A 14206-nucleotide genomic window follows, 5' to 3' on the forward strand; every position below is an offset into this window, starting at 1 on the left:
AAAGAGCTATAGTTTATCTACATTCCACCATAAATTAAATAAAAATTAAATTGCAGACAAAAACATATCATCATAATAATAGATAATACTTGGACTTCCCTGGCAGTCCAGTGGTTAAAACTCCACACTGCAAATGCAGGGTGCATGGATTCAATTTTTTCTTGGGGAACTAAGATCCCACATGCCATACAGTACAGCCAAAATAATAATAATAATGATAGCTAATATTTATATTGCATTGATAATATGTCAACAGTGTTCTAAGAGCTTTTCATATATTATCTCATATAATCCTCACAACAAACTAATGAGGTAAATACTGTTATTGTTGTTTAGTTGCTAAGCCGTGTCTGACTCTTTGTGACCCCTTGGACTGCAGCATGCCAGGCTTCCCTGTTCTTCACTATCTCCCAGATTTTGCTCAAATTCATGTCCATTGAGTCGGTGATGCTATCTAACCATCTCATCCTCCGTTGCCTCCTTCTCCTTTTGCCTTCAATCTTTCCCAGCATCAGGGTCGTTCCCAGTGAGTCAGTTCTTTGTATCAGGTAGCCAAAGTATTGGAGCTTCAGCTTCAGCCTCGGTTCTTCCAATGAATATTCTGGGCTGATTTCCTTTAGGATTGACTGGTTTGATCTGCTTGCAGTCTAAGGGACTTTATAGAGCCTTCTCCAGCACCAAAATTTGAAAGAAAACACGAATTCTTCAGCACTCAACCTTCTTTAGCGTCCAACTCTCACATCCTTAAATGATTACTGGAAAGACCATACAGACCTTTGTCGACAGAGATGTCTCTGCTTTTTAATACACTGTCTAGGTTGATCATAGCTTTCCTCCCAAGGAGCAAGTGTCTTAATTTCATGGCTGCAGTCACTGTCCACAGTGACTTTGGAGCCCAAGAACATAAAATCTGTCACTGTTTCCACTTTTTCCCCTTCTATTTGCCATGAAGTGATGGGACCAGATGCCACGATCTTAGTTTTTGGAATGTTGAATTTTAAGCCAACTTTTTCACTCTCCTCTTTAATCCTCATCAAGAGGCTTTTTAGTCCCTCTTCACTTTCTAAGATTAGAGAGAAATCTGCATCTGCATATCTGAGGATATTTCTCCAGCAATCTTGATTGAAGTTTGTAATTCATCCAGCCCAATATTTCACATGATGTCCTCTGCATATAAGTTAAATAAACAGGGTGACAATATACAACTTTGTCATACTCCTTTCCCAATTTTGAACCAGTCCATTTTTCTGTGTCTGGTTCCAACTGTTGTTCCTTGATGCACATACAGGTTTCTTAGGAGACAGGTAAGGTGATCTAGTATTCCCATCTCTTTAAGAACTATCCACAGTTTATTGTGATCCACACAGTCAAAGGTTTTAGCATAGTCAATGAAGCAGAAGTAGATGTTTTTCTGTAATTCCCCTGCTTTCTCTATGATCCAATGAATGTTGGTTGTTTGATCTCTGGTTCCTCTCCCTTTTCTTAATCCAGCTTGTACATCTGGAACTCTTATATATATATATATATTTGAATACATGAAAATGGTGTGTGTGTGTATGTGTGCTTAGGCATATAACTCTATGCCTAGATAGATAAACTTAGCAGGGAAATAGAAAGAATACCCATGAAATGTAATGGTTATAACTCTGGGAGTTGTATAGAGTGAGGAAAGTAGAGGAAGAAATTTTTACTTTGTTATGTAGTTTTTGTATGTGTTATGTGTGTGTGTGTATGTATGTGTGTGGTTTGTTAATTTGTGGTTTCCAGAAAGCTTTTTTTCCCCCAATTTTTTTATTTTAGTAAAGTATACATAATACAAAATTTACTATTTTAACCATTTTTTAGTGTACAGTTCAGTAGCCTTAAGTACATTCACTTTGTTGTGCTACTATCACCACCATCCTTGCACATAACTCTTTTTATGTTGTGAAATTGAAATGCTATACCCATAAATAACTCCCCATTTTCTCCTCCTTCTCTTAGCCCCAACCATTCTGCTATCTGTTTATATGATTTTGACTACTCTAAGTATCTCATATAAATGGAATTCTATAGTATTTGTCTTTTTTCTGACTTATTTCACAAAGCATAATGTCCACAATGGAGTTTCATCTACCTTGTAGCATATGTCAGAATTTCCTTCCTTTTTAAGGCTGAATCATATTCTACTGTATATATACAGTACCTTTTGTTTATCTATTCATTCACTTGGGTTGCTTCCACGTTTTAACTATCATGAATAAATAATGCTGCTATGAACATGAATATATATATATATATATATATCTGAGTCCCTTTTTTCACTTTTTTGGGGTATATATCGGAGATGTAGAATTGCTGGAAACATAGTAATTGTATGTTTCATTTTTTGAAGAACCACCATACTGTTTTCCATAGAACCTGCACCACTTTACATTTCCACCAATAGTATATAAAGATTCCAATTTCTCCACCACCTCACTAATGCCTCTTATTTTCTGGGTTTGTTTGTTTGTTTGTTTTGATAACAATAATCCTAATGAGTATGAGGTGATATTTCATTGTAGTCTTGATTTGCACTTACTAAATGATTAATCGAGGAGGGCATGGCAACCCACTTCAGTATTCTTGCTTGGAGAATCCCCATGAAGAGAGGAGCCTGGCAGGCTACAGTGCATGGGCTTGCAAAGAGTCCAACACGACTGAGTGACTAAGCACAGCACAGCACACAATGATTAATCATGCTAAACACCTTTCATGTGCTTGCTGGCCATTTGTATAACTTTTTTCGAGAAATGCCCATTCAAGTCTTTTGCCCATTTTTGTTCTATTGTTGTTAAGTTTTGGAAGCAAAAAAAAAAGAAGAAAAAATCAACAGGTCAAGAAAGAGTCTCTGTAAGAGACATCTGTTAAAACCTTATCTATCCAGCTACCGGTCTATAGAATTACAAGGCCTGGATTTACCACTCACACTTTCTGAGGTGAAAGTGTTCCTCCATCAGTCTTATCTGACTCTCTGTGACCTCATGGACTGTATCTTGCCAGGCTTCTCTGTCCATGGGACTCTCCAGGCAAGAATACTGAAGTCGGTTGCCATTTCCTTCGCCAGGGGATCTTCCCCACCCAGGGATCGAACCCGCGTCTCCTGCATTGCAGGCGGATTCTTTACCTTCTGAGCCAGCACTTTCTGAAGTGTCTGAAGTCATTTAAAATTTTCTACAATTGGACTTTCCATACCCTCATCACACCCCCACACAACCCCCTTCTGTGTGCATCCTGTTTATTTACTCACCCCTCTTTTCTCTTTCTTCCTGTGGGTTTGTAGGATAGTCAAACATCTTCTGCAATGTATACTCACTTAATTGAAAACATTTACTGAGTTGCCGTCTGCCTTTTCTTCTCCAAGCTAAATTTTCCAAAATTCTGAAGAAATAGTTTTCATTCAGCACCGTCACTAACTGGTAGAGGGAAGAAATGACAAGGCCCACTAGACCCACGAGGAGTGTTCCTGAAGAACGCGGGCCAAGCCACAGCCGCTGCGAGGAAACAAATCTCAGCCGTTGGAACTCCGAATCCCGACATGCAACGCGGCCACGGGTGGTAAAGACCCTTGCAGAAACTGTCACATGTTGAAACACCAATAGTTCTCCTGTTGAAGGAGCGCGCTGCCTTGCTGGAAAGCTCCTTCCAACCAAAAGACACTCAAGCTGCCTCACCCCACTTCCACTGTGTCCCCAAGGTCCCGCACTTCGGCAGGCCTGGCTGATGCACCGCAGTCACGGCCTCGTTCCCTCAGGGTGCCGCACCTCTCAAGACTCCAATCTTGCGGTTTACGTCCAACTCAACTTTATACAGTTCTTGGTTCCAAATTTATTTCCAATCTGATTAAGACACAGAGTAGGGTTTCAACAAATGCCGACAGACTGAATAAATGAAGACGTCATAAAAGAATAAAATTTTAGCCACACATAATTTGGCAGAAAGATTATGGAGCTATAATCTCACACTGATCGAGTTCCAACACCAGTTTTTCCACTTAATCCAGTGGGGTCCACCGAGACTTCAAAAAATGTTTGTTGAACGAATGAATAAAACGTTCTCACAGAGACGTATGACGAACTAAGTGCGATAATGCTTTTATTATTCCCAGCCACAATCAGCGCTTAATATTAATAGAATTACCACTCTCCCTACTATTCCACGTTCTGTATTTATGTAGACTTGTGAGTGCCCGAGGGTAAGGAATGTCTTACTCGGTCTGGGCTCCCCAAGGTACCGGCTCACATTAGGTGAGGAGAAAGAAAATGGAGGACCACAATGTTTAATGTGCTGGGAGCTTGTGATAAAGAACCCGCCTGCAGAAGCAGGAGACAAGTGACGCAGGTTCGATCCCTGGGTGCGGAAAATCCCCTGAAGGAGGGCATGGCAACCAATCCAGTACTCTTGCTTGGAGAATCCCCATGGACAGAGAAGCCTGGAAGGTTACAGTCTATAGGGTCGCAAAGAATTGGACACGACTGAAGTGTCTTAGCACGCAGGCACGGAGTGGAGATTACACATCGAGAGCCGCTTCGCAGAGAGTACGAGTCTCATTATCCCCTAAGAACGTCAGTTTGCTAGGGAACAAATGATGGCGGCAACACTTGCACCCCATAAAACCCCTCCTCGCCGCCCGGGTGGCTCAACTAGCCGCCACCCGCACCGCTGGGCCCTACTCCTCTCTGCCTCTCAGCTCAGCCCTTAGGCAGACCTAGGGGAGACGCATGCGCATTCTTCTGCCCTCGGCCCCTCCCTCCCTCCTTTCGCTGCTCCTTCACATTTCGAGTGCTGGATCTTTTTGTCCCTTACTGCGTGCCGTGTCAGTTTCCGTGCGGAAGTGGTGGCCGTGAGAGAAGATGGCGGCCACTGTGGTGGCGCCGCCTGATGCCTTGGCCAGTCGGGTCAACAAGCGCGGCGGCGGCGGACCGGGAGTCGGTGGCGGCAGCGGCAGCGGTGGGGCAGCCAGAGGGGCGGAGGAGGAACCGCCGCCTACCCTACAAGCAGTTCTGGTGGCCGACAGCTTCAACCGCCGCTTCTTCCCCATCTCCAAGGACCAGCCTCGGGTGAGCGACGCGCTCGAGAGCTGCCGGAGGGCCTTGAGGTGGCAGGGCTAGGGCAAGTTATACTTTCAGCTGTGTGGTGAGGCGGCCTCTGGAAGGACTTGTTCCTACTCTCTTTCCCAGAAATCGGGTTTACCTGGTTAGGAGGAAGGCGGAGAGACCGTCAAAAGCCTTGATGACTGCCTGACCAAGTGAGTGGCTGGCAGATTTGGGCACGCGTAGTGCTGTTCGCCTCCAGGTTTGGGAGGCCCGCAGGACTAACCTCGGACCAATGCTTGTGAGAAGCCTTCACACGAGGATTCAGTGCCTCAAGAGGAGGCTGCGCCGCTTTTATGCAGAGGAAAAAAGAGATTCTTAGGTGAAAGAGAATGTCACCTCCTTTTGCCTCCAAAAGGGAGGTCCTGTGCCTTAAAAAGGAGCAGACTGGTCTGATCCCATAGTAACAGCTGTTTTGGATCTTGTACAGTGTGCTTTTTTTCTTTCCGGGTTTTGATGACAGTCAGTGCCATCTCTCACTAGGAGAACAGAACGGGTTCAGTGGCTGGTTGCCAGAATCCCCTGTATTGTCTAGACACTGGGGAATTGGACTGAGCTACTCCTAGTGATTGCTGGGTTCCTCAGCAGTCCCCATTTCAAAGAAAAGGACTTACATTCGGTTCAGTGAAAACCGTCTTTGACTCCCCACCCCACCTCCAAATAGTCTAACTGGCTATTTGTTTGGGGCAGCTGATTGGGATGGCTAGCCCCTGGCTGTTAGAAAGAGATCAAGGAAGGAAATCTTACAGGGAAAAAGGCCTTATTGGTGTTTTAAGTTTCTGGAGGTATGACTGATTTCTAGTATTAGAAATCAGGGTTGTCTGTTCTGTATCAGCTCTGTCTGATGCTAAGCAAGTAGATCCCATGCTTTTTGTATCCAGATTGCAACACATTAGACTCATGTTTGGGCTTCCCAAATAGCTCAGCTGGTAAAGAATCTGCCTGCAATGCAGGAGATCTCGGTTTGATTCCTAGGTGGGGAAATTCCCCTGGATAAGGGATATGCTACCCACTCCCTTGGGTATGTATTCTTGGACTTCCCTGGTGGCTCAGATGGTAAAGAATCTGCCTGCAATGCGGGAGACCTGCGTTCGATCCCTGGGTTGTAAAGATTCCCTAGAGAAGGGCATGGTAACCCATTCCCAATTTTCTTGCCTGGAGAATCCCCTTGGCCAGAGGAGCCTGGTGGGCTGCAGTCCATGGGGTTGCAGAGTTGGACATTGGACATGACTGAACAACTAAGCACTGCAGACTCATGTTTAGAGCATGCCATGAACATGAAAGGCAGGAGCCTGATTACTTTTAAATAGGAAAGATGAAACTAGTGTTTGAAAATTCTGACAGAGGAGTGAAATTGTGGTTGAAGTGGGAGAAAGAATGGTTCTCAGAGGATCCTCACAGAAAACAAGTCTTCACACTTTTTTTTGTCTCTTACCCTCCAGGTCCTCTTGCCCCTGGCCAATGTGGCACTAATTGACTACACTCTGGAATTTCTGACTGCCACAGGCGTACAGGAAACCTTTGTCTTTTGTTGCTGGAAAGCTGCTCAAATCAAGGAACATTTACTGTAAGGCTCTGCAACTTTTCTTTCCATGTTTCACCATTTTTCCCTGGTTTCCTTAGAATGAATGTAACTAAGGGGAAATCATGAGGGAGAAAAATGTGTCTATTTGTATCCCATCATAAGGTCTAAGGGCATTCTCTTCACTTAGGAGGTGAGCAGCTGAAACTGTGACAAAGATTAAAGAACAGCATTTGAATTTTTTCTGAATCTCATAAAGTTTAGTCCCAGTGAGTTTTGCTTTTTATTTGGTGGCTCCAATATGCCAGTTACAAGAGTAACATCTTTGTTTTTCCACTGAGCTTCTAAATGTTGAACTCTTCCTCATCTTTGTATTCCTGGTACCTAGCTTAGTACCAAGCACATAGTAAACACTTAACAAATATTGAGTGAAATCTTCTTGAAAAAGAGTGACTCTCAGGATTTAGGGAAGCTTAGGAAATAAAGACTAGGATTAGCATGATCTCCATCAGACAGCTCCTGAATTTGATAGGAGCTTTAAGAGAAAAGTTTGTCCCTAGAATACTTCGAATAACCTAAGTCTCAGCTGCATTTTTAGTTCAAATCCATGTTTGGGGATGAGTCAGGGAATGGAGAGGAAATAGCCATGCTTCTCTAACCCATAAAACAAGATTGGTGACACTATACTGAAACCATTAATTATAGTTCATTAATCTCTTTGAAGTTGAGGACGCTGGCAGAAACTCCAAAAAAATCACAGCAAAGGAGTGTGAATGTTGAATGGCGGGGGGCGGGTGGGGGGAGGTGGATAGGGAAGCTCTGCATGATCTTTGTGTTTGGTTTATTCATTCCCCTCACCCCTGCCTTCCCTTAGGAAATCCAAGTGGTGCCGCCCAACATCTCTCAATGTGGTTCGAATAATTACATCAGAGCTGTATAGATCACTGGGGGATGTTCTCCGTGATGTTGATGCTAAGGCCTTGGTGCGCTCTGACTTCCTTCTGGTGTATGGGGATGTCATCTCAAACATCAACATTACCAGAGCCCTGGAAGAACACAGGTCAGGATGGGAAAACAGTAGAGGTGGGGTTTGGGACCAACAGAGCCCTAGGACTGCTGTTTTACAGCTCTCCTTTCTGTCCTTTATAGGTTAAGGCGGAAGCTAGAAAAAAATGTATCTGTGATGACGATGATCTTCAAGGAGTCATCCCCCAGCCACCCAACTCGTTGTCATGAGGACAACGTGGTAGTGGCTGTGGATAGTGCCACAAATCAGGTGCTCCATTTCCAGAAGACCCAAGGCCTCCGACGTTTTTCTTTCCCTCTGGTATGTGGTTATCTGGGGTCCTTGAAGTGGGAAGGTGACAAGCTTCAGCAGGAGAGATGAGTTAAAGTCCTTGTAACTTCTCCCCACAGAGCTTGTTCCAGGGCAGTGGAGATGGAGTGGAGATTCGCTATGATTTACTTGATTGTCATATCAGCATCTGCTCTCCTCAGGTGAGCTCCTCAGAGCAAAGGCTGCATATCCACAGAGTAAAACTCCGAGGGTATATTACCACCCCCTTAAGTGGCGAAGGTATATTTCTTCTCCCTCTCTCTCTTATCTGCTCTATAGCAAAGAGGTGTTGTCATCTTGACCCCAATAGCTCATTGGCAGACTTTTTTGGGATTCTGGCCCATGTCCTGCTGTCATAGTATCTGCTATGTCTCCAGGGGGCTATGTTTGCTTCCAGAGAGTAGTACTTAACCTTAGCCCCCTCTGACTTCTCCACACAGGTTGCTCAACTATTTACAGACAACTTCGACTACCAAACACGAGATGACTTTGTGCGAGGCCTGTTAGTAAATGAGGAGGTAATAAAAGGCTCCCAGTGCCTCTTTAGAAGAGGGCTGTAATATTACCTTGCGCTGATAACTTTTGGTTTCCCCACCCCCCCTCTTTTTTCCTCTCTTTCTTCATTTGCTTTTTTATTTTAACCAACTTCAGGGACAGTAGACCCCACTGACACACAAAAGCAGAAGATTCATTTTTTGTTTTTGGCAGATCCCTAATACCATCTGACCACCAGTGACGTGTTAAAAAAATCTCAAAATCAACAAATTGATTGCTAAAAACATGACTATCCACCATTACACATAATGTGAAAGTTTGTTTTCCCTTGGGTAGGTGGGGAGACTTTTGGTCTCGTCTTATATTTTATTGAGCTGGAAGGAAAATAGCTGGAGGTGAGAGGGAAGCAGTACAGAGAAAAGTCTCAGGCCACTTGGCTGTGACACTAAGAAGCAGTGGGGAGTTTAAGGAAGTTAGAAGAGAATTATACTGGGGGATGTTCTTTCTGTCTTGCTTGCTTGAGTGACCTCTCTTTTTTCTCCGCACTTAGATCTTAGGAAACCAGATCCACATGCATGTGACAACTAAGGAATATGGTGCCCGGGTCTCCAACCTACACATGTATGCTGCTGTCTGTGCGGATGTCATCCGCCGATGGGTCTACCCTCTCACCCCAGAGGCTAACTTCACTGACAGCACAGCCCAGAGCTGCACTCACTCCCGACATAACATCTACCGAGGGCCTGAGGTCAGCCTGGGCCATGGCAGCATCCTGGAGGAAAATGTGCTCTTAGGCTCTGGCACTGTTATTGGCAGCAATTGCTCCATCACTAATAGTGTCATTGGCCCTGGCTGTCACATTGGTGAGTATTGGTAGGGAGGTCAAGCTGGTCATCCTAGGAACAGGAACTTGGGGGAACCCCATGAGTCCAGAAAAGGATACAGAGGGTTAGTCCCTGAGAATAAGGAACTAGAATGGCTGCCTTAATAAAGGAAGGAACAGGGGTGTAAAAATAGTGATACTTTTAATCTGTGGTCTGTGAGCCTATTATTGGGTGACTCTTCACATTCCAGGGTACCCTGTATTCACATTCAGGACCAACTGGGATAATTAACATGCAATAACACCTGTTTAGTACATTGCAGTTTACAAAGGGCTTCTGCGTACTTTATTTCATTTAATCCTCACCAAAACCTTATGAGGTAGGTATTATTTATAGATAAGTTTTAGAGATAATCAAAAAGGCTAAAAGGGGTTGTCCTCCCCCAAGGTCATGGCTCGTAAGACGCAATGCAGAGACTTGATTCCAAGTCTAGTGTTCTTTATACTCTTAATAACTCACTTTAGTTATAAGAAAGTGATCCTTCTAATGGAACTACCCCATTAAGAGCACAATAAGATTCTGACTTTAAAATGTACCAGAAGAGGTAGAATAATTTGGTTCTACTTTTAGACATGAGTGTGATTCTAATAAGGTTCTTGAGTTCAAGGGATCTCCAGAAATCTTAAAGGTTCTCGGGTTCTTAAGTCCAGTATATAGTCAAATTGTTGTAAACCTGGTGGAGGATAGTCAGGCTGAGCAATGTTCCGGGTCTCTGGCCTGAGCTTAGAGAGGGAGAGGGAATTTATGGTGATTTGGGGATGGAGTAGTAGAGCTGGATGGGAGCTCTGCTGGTGTCAGTCAGCCCCATTCTCCACAAATGGTCTGAGAAGTGGTCTGGTCTGGAATTGGAGCCGTGGGTGACCAGGAGTCTTTCCTATCCTGAGCCAGGTGATAATGTGGTGCTGGACCAGGCCTTCCTGTGGCAGGGTGTCCGAGTGGCTGCTAGAGCACAGATTCATCAGTCTCTGCTCTGTGACAATGCTGAGGTCAAGGAAAATGTTACACTGAAGCCTCGCTGTGTCCTCACTTCCCAGGTAAGACCTGCTCCACATGGCACATAGGCCATGAGCTGAGTGGTCGTTATGCTGAGCCAGAAAGTGCCTATGTCCACCAAATCCAGCCTGAATTGAAATTCCCAATCCAGTGGTTTCATTTGCTTTCTACTTGGCTAAGTAAAGTCACTCTCCTTTGCTGGGAGTACTTTTCCCACACATTAATGGATCTGTGCCACCCATTCCTTTTTTCTCCTCCAGGTGGTAGTAGGCCCAGATATCACGCTGCCTGAGGGCTCGGTGATCTCTTTGCACCCTCCAGATGCAGAGGATGATGAGGATGATGGTCAGTTCAGTGATGATTCTGGGGCTGACCAAGAAAAGGAGAAAATGAAGCTGAAAGGTGTGAGACTCAGCAGGTGTGGGGCATCTGTGTGTCTCTGCCCCATAGAAATACCAGTGTTTCCTCCTAAGGGGTTGGTGCTTCTCTTGGGCCCTTGCTAAAGATCAGTGTCTTTTCCAGGTTACAATCCAGCAGAAGTTGGAGTTGCAGGCCAGGGCTACCTCTGGAAAGCTGCAGACATGAACATGGAGGAAGAGGAGGAACTACGGCAGAATCTATGGGGTGAGCTAGGCCTCATTCCTGCCACCCACCATCTAAATCAGATTATTTTGAGGGAGTTTGAACACTTCAGAATCAGACTGGCAGTGGTTTAGTCCCTAAGTCATGTCTGACTCTTATGGCCCCGTGGACTGTAGCCTGCCAGGCTTCTCTGTCCATAGGATTCTCCAGGCAAAAATACTGGAGGGAGTTGCCATTTTCTTCACCAGGGGATCAGAATCAGACTGCTTGTTCATTAATGTATTCATGCAGACAGAGCAGATATATTGCTCTCTGTCAGTGGCTCTCTCGTTTTCTTTTTTCTCACCCCCGCTGGACTCCCAGGACTCAAAATCAACATGGAAGAAGAGAGTGAAACTGAAAGTGAGCGAAGTATGGATTCTGAAGAACTAGACAGCCGGGCAGGCTCCCCACAGATGGATGACATCAAAGGTACGTGGCCAAGGGAGCAGTGTCTGGGACAAAAGAGGAAAACCTCCAGTTTGGTTGGGCATAAAGTGAGGACTGGATGACTTAAAGCATCCTGGAGCAATATCGGCCCATGAACTTACTCTTGCTTTGATTTCAGTGTTTCAGAATGAAGTCCTGGGAACACTACAGCGGGGCAAGGAGGAGAACATTTCTTGTGACAATCTAGTCCTAGAGATAAACTCTCTCAAGTAAGAGCAGCCCCTCCCTGTTCTCATCACCTCGGGGTAATCCCAGGTGGTGGAGGTTCTCTCCTGATTCTTCCCCAAATAGGAACGTGTTCCCTTGACATCCCAACTGGACAAGGCTGGTCGCATTTGAAACAGGGAGAACATTATTCTAGCCTCAGCATAGACTTCTTCCTTCCAAAATCCTCCCTTTCCATGTTGCATCTGACTTCCTCTTCCTCAATGTCCTGCCAAAGTCATAGTCCTACAGTATGCTGAAAGGGCCAGTGAAGGCCCTGGTGTCACCCCAGTCTCCCCACAGGTATGCCTACAACATAAGCCTGAAGGAAGTGATGCAAGTACTGAGCCATGTGGTCCTGGAGTTCCCACTGCAACAAATGGATTCCCCACTAGACCCAAACCGCTATTGCGCCCTGTTGATTCCCGTAAGCAAAGATTGAGGCTGGGTACAAGGGGTTGAGTGGAGACAGGAATACATTTTGGGGGCTTGACTTTAATGGAAATCAGGAATAGAAGGTCTTATGGGATATATGTTATTTATGGTTCCTTTCTCCTTGCCTCTGGACACAGATTGGGTTCTAGAGCAGGTTTGGCTGTCCAGAGGAATCAAGTTAGTTTCAGTAATGAGTGGCCTTTGAGATTCCAGTATTTAGGTGGTGCTAGACCCCAAAGGCACACCCAGAATGGACTGGATTGTCCTGCTGTCTGACTGAAAATGATCTGACCCAGAATAAGGTGAACGTTTAGACTGGGAACAGATATTTTGAGGCAGCCTGCAGTATCTGACCCCCTTCACCTTCCCTTGGAAATTTCTTTTTCCCTAGTCCTGCCAGCAGCTCCCAGATGCCTCTGACATAATTCCACAGAGCCTGTATAATCTCTCTCGTCTTTTTTAATTTTTAATTTTGTGACTTGCGGGATCTCAGTTCCATGATCAGGGATTGAACCCAGGTCATGCCAGCGAAAGTGCCAAATCCTAACCACTAGACCAGGCAACCACCTCTTGTCTTGAAAGACCCATGTTATCATTATTGATTCTCTTTATTGTCCAGGTCTAGGTGCATGCTCAGGAGTTTATTGCAGCTTCTCCTCTTTCCCACAGTTGGTCAAGGCCTGGAGCCCTGTCTTTAGGAACTACATAAAGCGCGCCGCTGATCATTTGGAATCTTTGGCAGCCATTGAGGACTTCTTTTTGGAGCATGAAGCTCTTAGCACTTCCATGGCCAAGGTGAATACCACCCCAAGCCACATAGTCCTGCATTTACTTTGAAACAGGCTTTGGTGACCTCCATGGAGACACAGGAGAGACTGACATGAATCCATATGGAGTTTGGTTAATAGCTTCATCCACCTGTAGTGTTGTGCTCATGCTGGGATAGTACAGCTTGGAGCCAAGCTAGTAAGGCAGTCATTTGGAGGTTGTCCTGGGAATGTGTGGAGCACTATCCAACAATGGTTACAGAAGTCAGACCTGTCCCAGTATCAGAGTGAACAGCTCACTCTTGTCTATTTTGGAGGAGACTACACAGTGTGTAGGAGGCAGCTGAGGGCCTGGTAGGAAGGCACCTCTGGTAGGATTATCTTGTTGCCTCTTCCTCTGTTATCCATTATATCTTCAACCCTGCAAGGCCCCTGAGACCTTCTCTGCTGGCCTTCTGTAGGTACTGATGGCTTTCTACCAACTGGAGATCCTGGCTGAGGAAACAATTCTGAGCTGGTTCAGCCAAAGGGAGGTAACTGACAAAGGCCAGCAGTTGCGCAAGAACCAGCAGGTGAGTCAGGCTGCCCTCCTGTCACCACAGTGGTTGTCTGGTTCCCTGGCTCCTGGCCTCAGACTCCAGGTGGTTGGTCCCTGGGCCTCTGGTTGTTTATCCACCAAGGAGAGCAGGAGGGTTATGTGCGTCTCCCTCAGTAGCTCTCCACTCTGCTTCCTTACAGCTGCAGAGGTTCATCCAGTGGCTAAAAGAGGCAGAAGAGGAGTCATCTGAAGATGACTGAAGTCACACTGCCTGCTGCTGTGGGTGTTGTTGATTACCTTCAAGGTTTCTGGGCCAGGACAAGTGAGAGACCAGTTCAAAAGGATGAGTGACCACCATCTGAACTGAGGCTGGAGCAGAGGCTGGAACTACAGTGTTCTTCCCACCATCAGCAACCATGTGCCTCCCATCTGACTGGGGAGTCGGGGTGAGGGAAGTTGGGCTGGATAACAGCTCTGCCTAAGGAGGAGCTAAGCAGGCCCTGCAGTTAGAGGAAGGCCAGAGGAACAGCTTTGTGCTCTGGTTTCCCCTCAGGGAATAGCAGAGAACAGTTGGCCCTCTCTGCTGCTTGTATTTGTTAATATTAAAAAAACAGAGAGAGGGGTATATTTGGTTTCTCTCCAACTCTGACTGATCAGCCATTGATGTAGGTGACCAAAGAGTTCTCAACCTCTGATGTGGTAGCCTTTCCTTAACCACCTGGTGGAGAGGGAGAAGAGGGGTGTTGTGGCCACTAGATGGTACTGTGGTGCCTCGCTAGTTGACTATTGCCATGGTCATGATAGTGGAGGGGCTAGATTCTTTTCCAGCCTTTGTGGACCAATTTGT

General features: G+C 45.5%; 1 protein-coding gene across 1 annotated transcript; it reads left to right on the top strand.

Annotated features, from left to right (window-relative positions):
• Positions 1-4778: 4778 nt before the first annotated feature.
• EIF2B5 (eukaryotic translation initiation factor 2B subunit epsilon) lies at positions 4779-13984 on the top strand. Its single transcript, XM_043874716.1, has 16 exons — positions 4779-5081; positions 6557-6681; positions 7511-7696; positions 7786-7963; positions 8053-8133; positions 8413-8490; positions 9018-9330; positions 10240-10385; positions 10605-10746; positions 10867-10968; positions 11290-11397; positions 11534-11624; positions 11923-12046; positions 12724-12849; positions 13283-13393; positions 13560-13984. Exons 1-16 carry the CDS (start codon positions 4875-4877, stop codon positions 13617-13619), a joined length of 2178 nt encoding a protein of 725 aa, XP_043730651.1. The 5' UTR covers positions 4779-4874; the 3' UTR covers positions 13620-13984.
• The last annotated feature ends 222 nt before the right edge of the window (positions 13985-14206 follow it).

The sequence above is a fragment of the Cervus elaphus genome, chromosome 19, assembly GCF_910594005.1.
Source record: "Cervus elaphus chromosome 19, mCerEla1.1, whole genome shotgun sequence".
Lineage (NCBI taxonomy): Eukaryota > Metazoa > Chordata > Mammalia > Artiodactyla > Cervidae > Cervus > Cervus elaphus.

Coding starts and splice junctions, on each gene's coding strand:
- EIF2B5 (XM_043874716.1), top strand. CDS start 4,875: ATGGCGGCCACTGTGGTGGCGCCGCCTGATGCCTTGGCCAGTCGGGTC. Junction 5,082..6,556: donor TCTCCAAGGACCAGCCTCGG/GTGAGCGACGCG, acceptor CTTACCCTCCAG/GTCCTCTTGCCCCTGGCCAA. Junction 9,331..10,239: donor TGGCCCTGGCTGTCACATTG/GTGAGTATTGGT, acceptor ATCCTGAGCCAG/GTGATAATGTGGTGCTGGAC.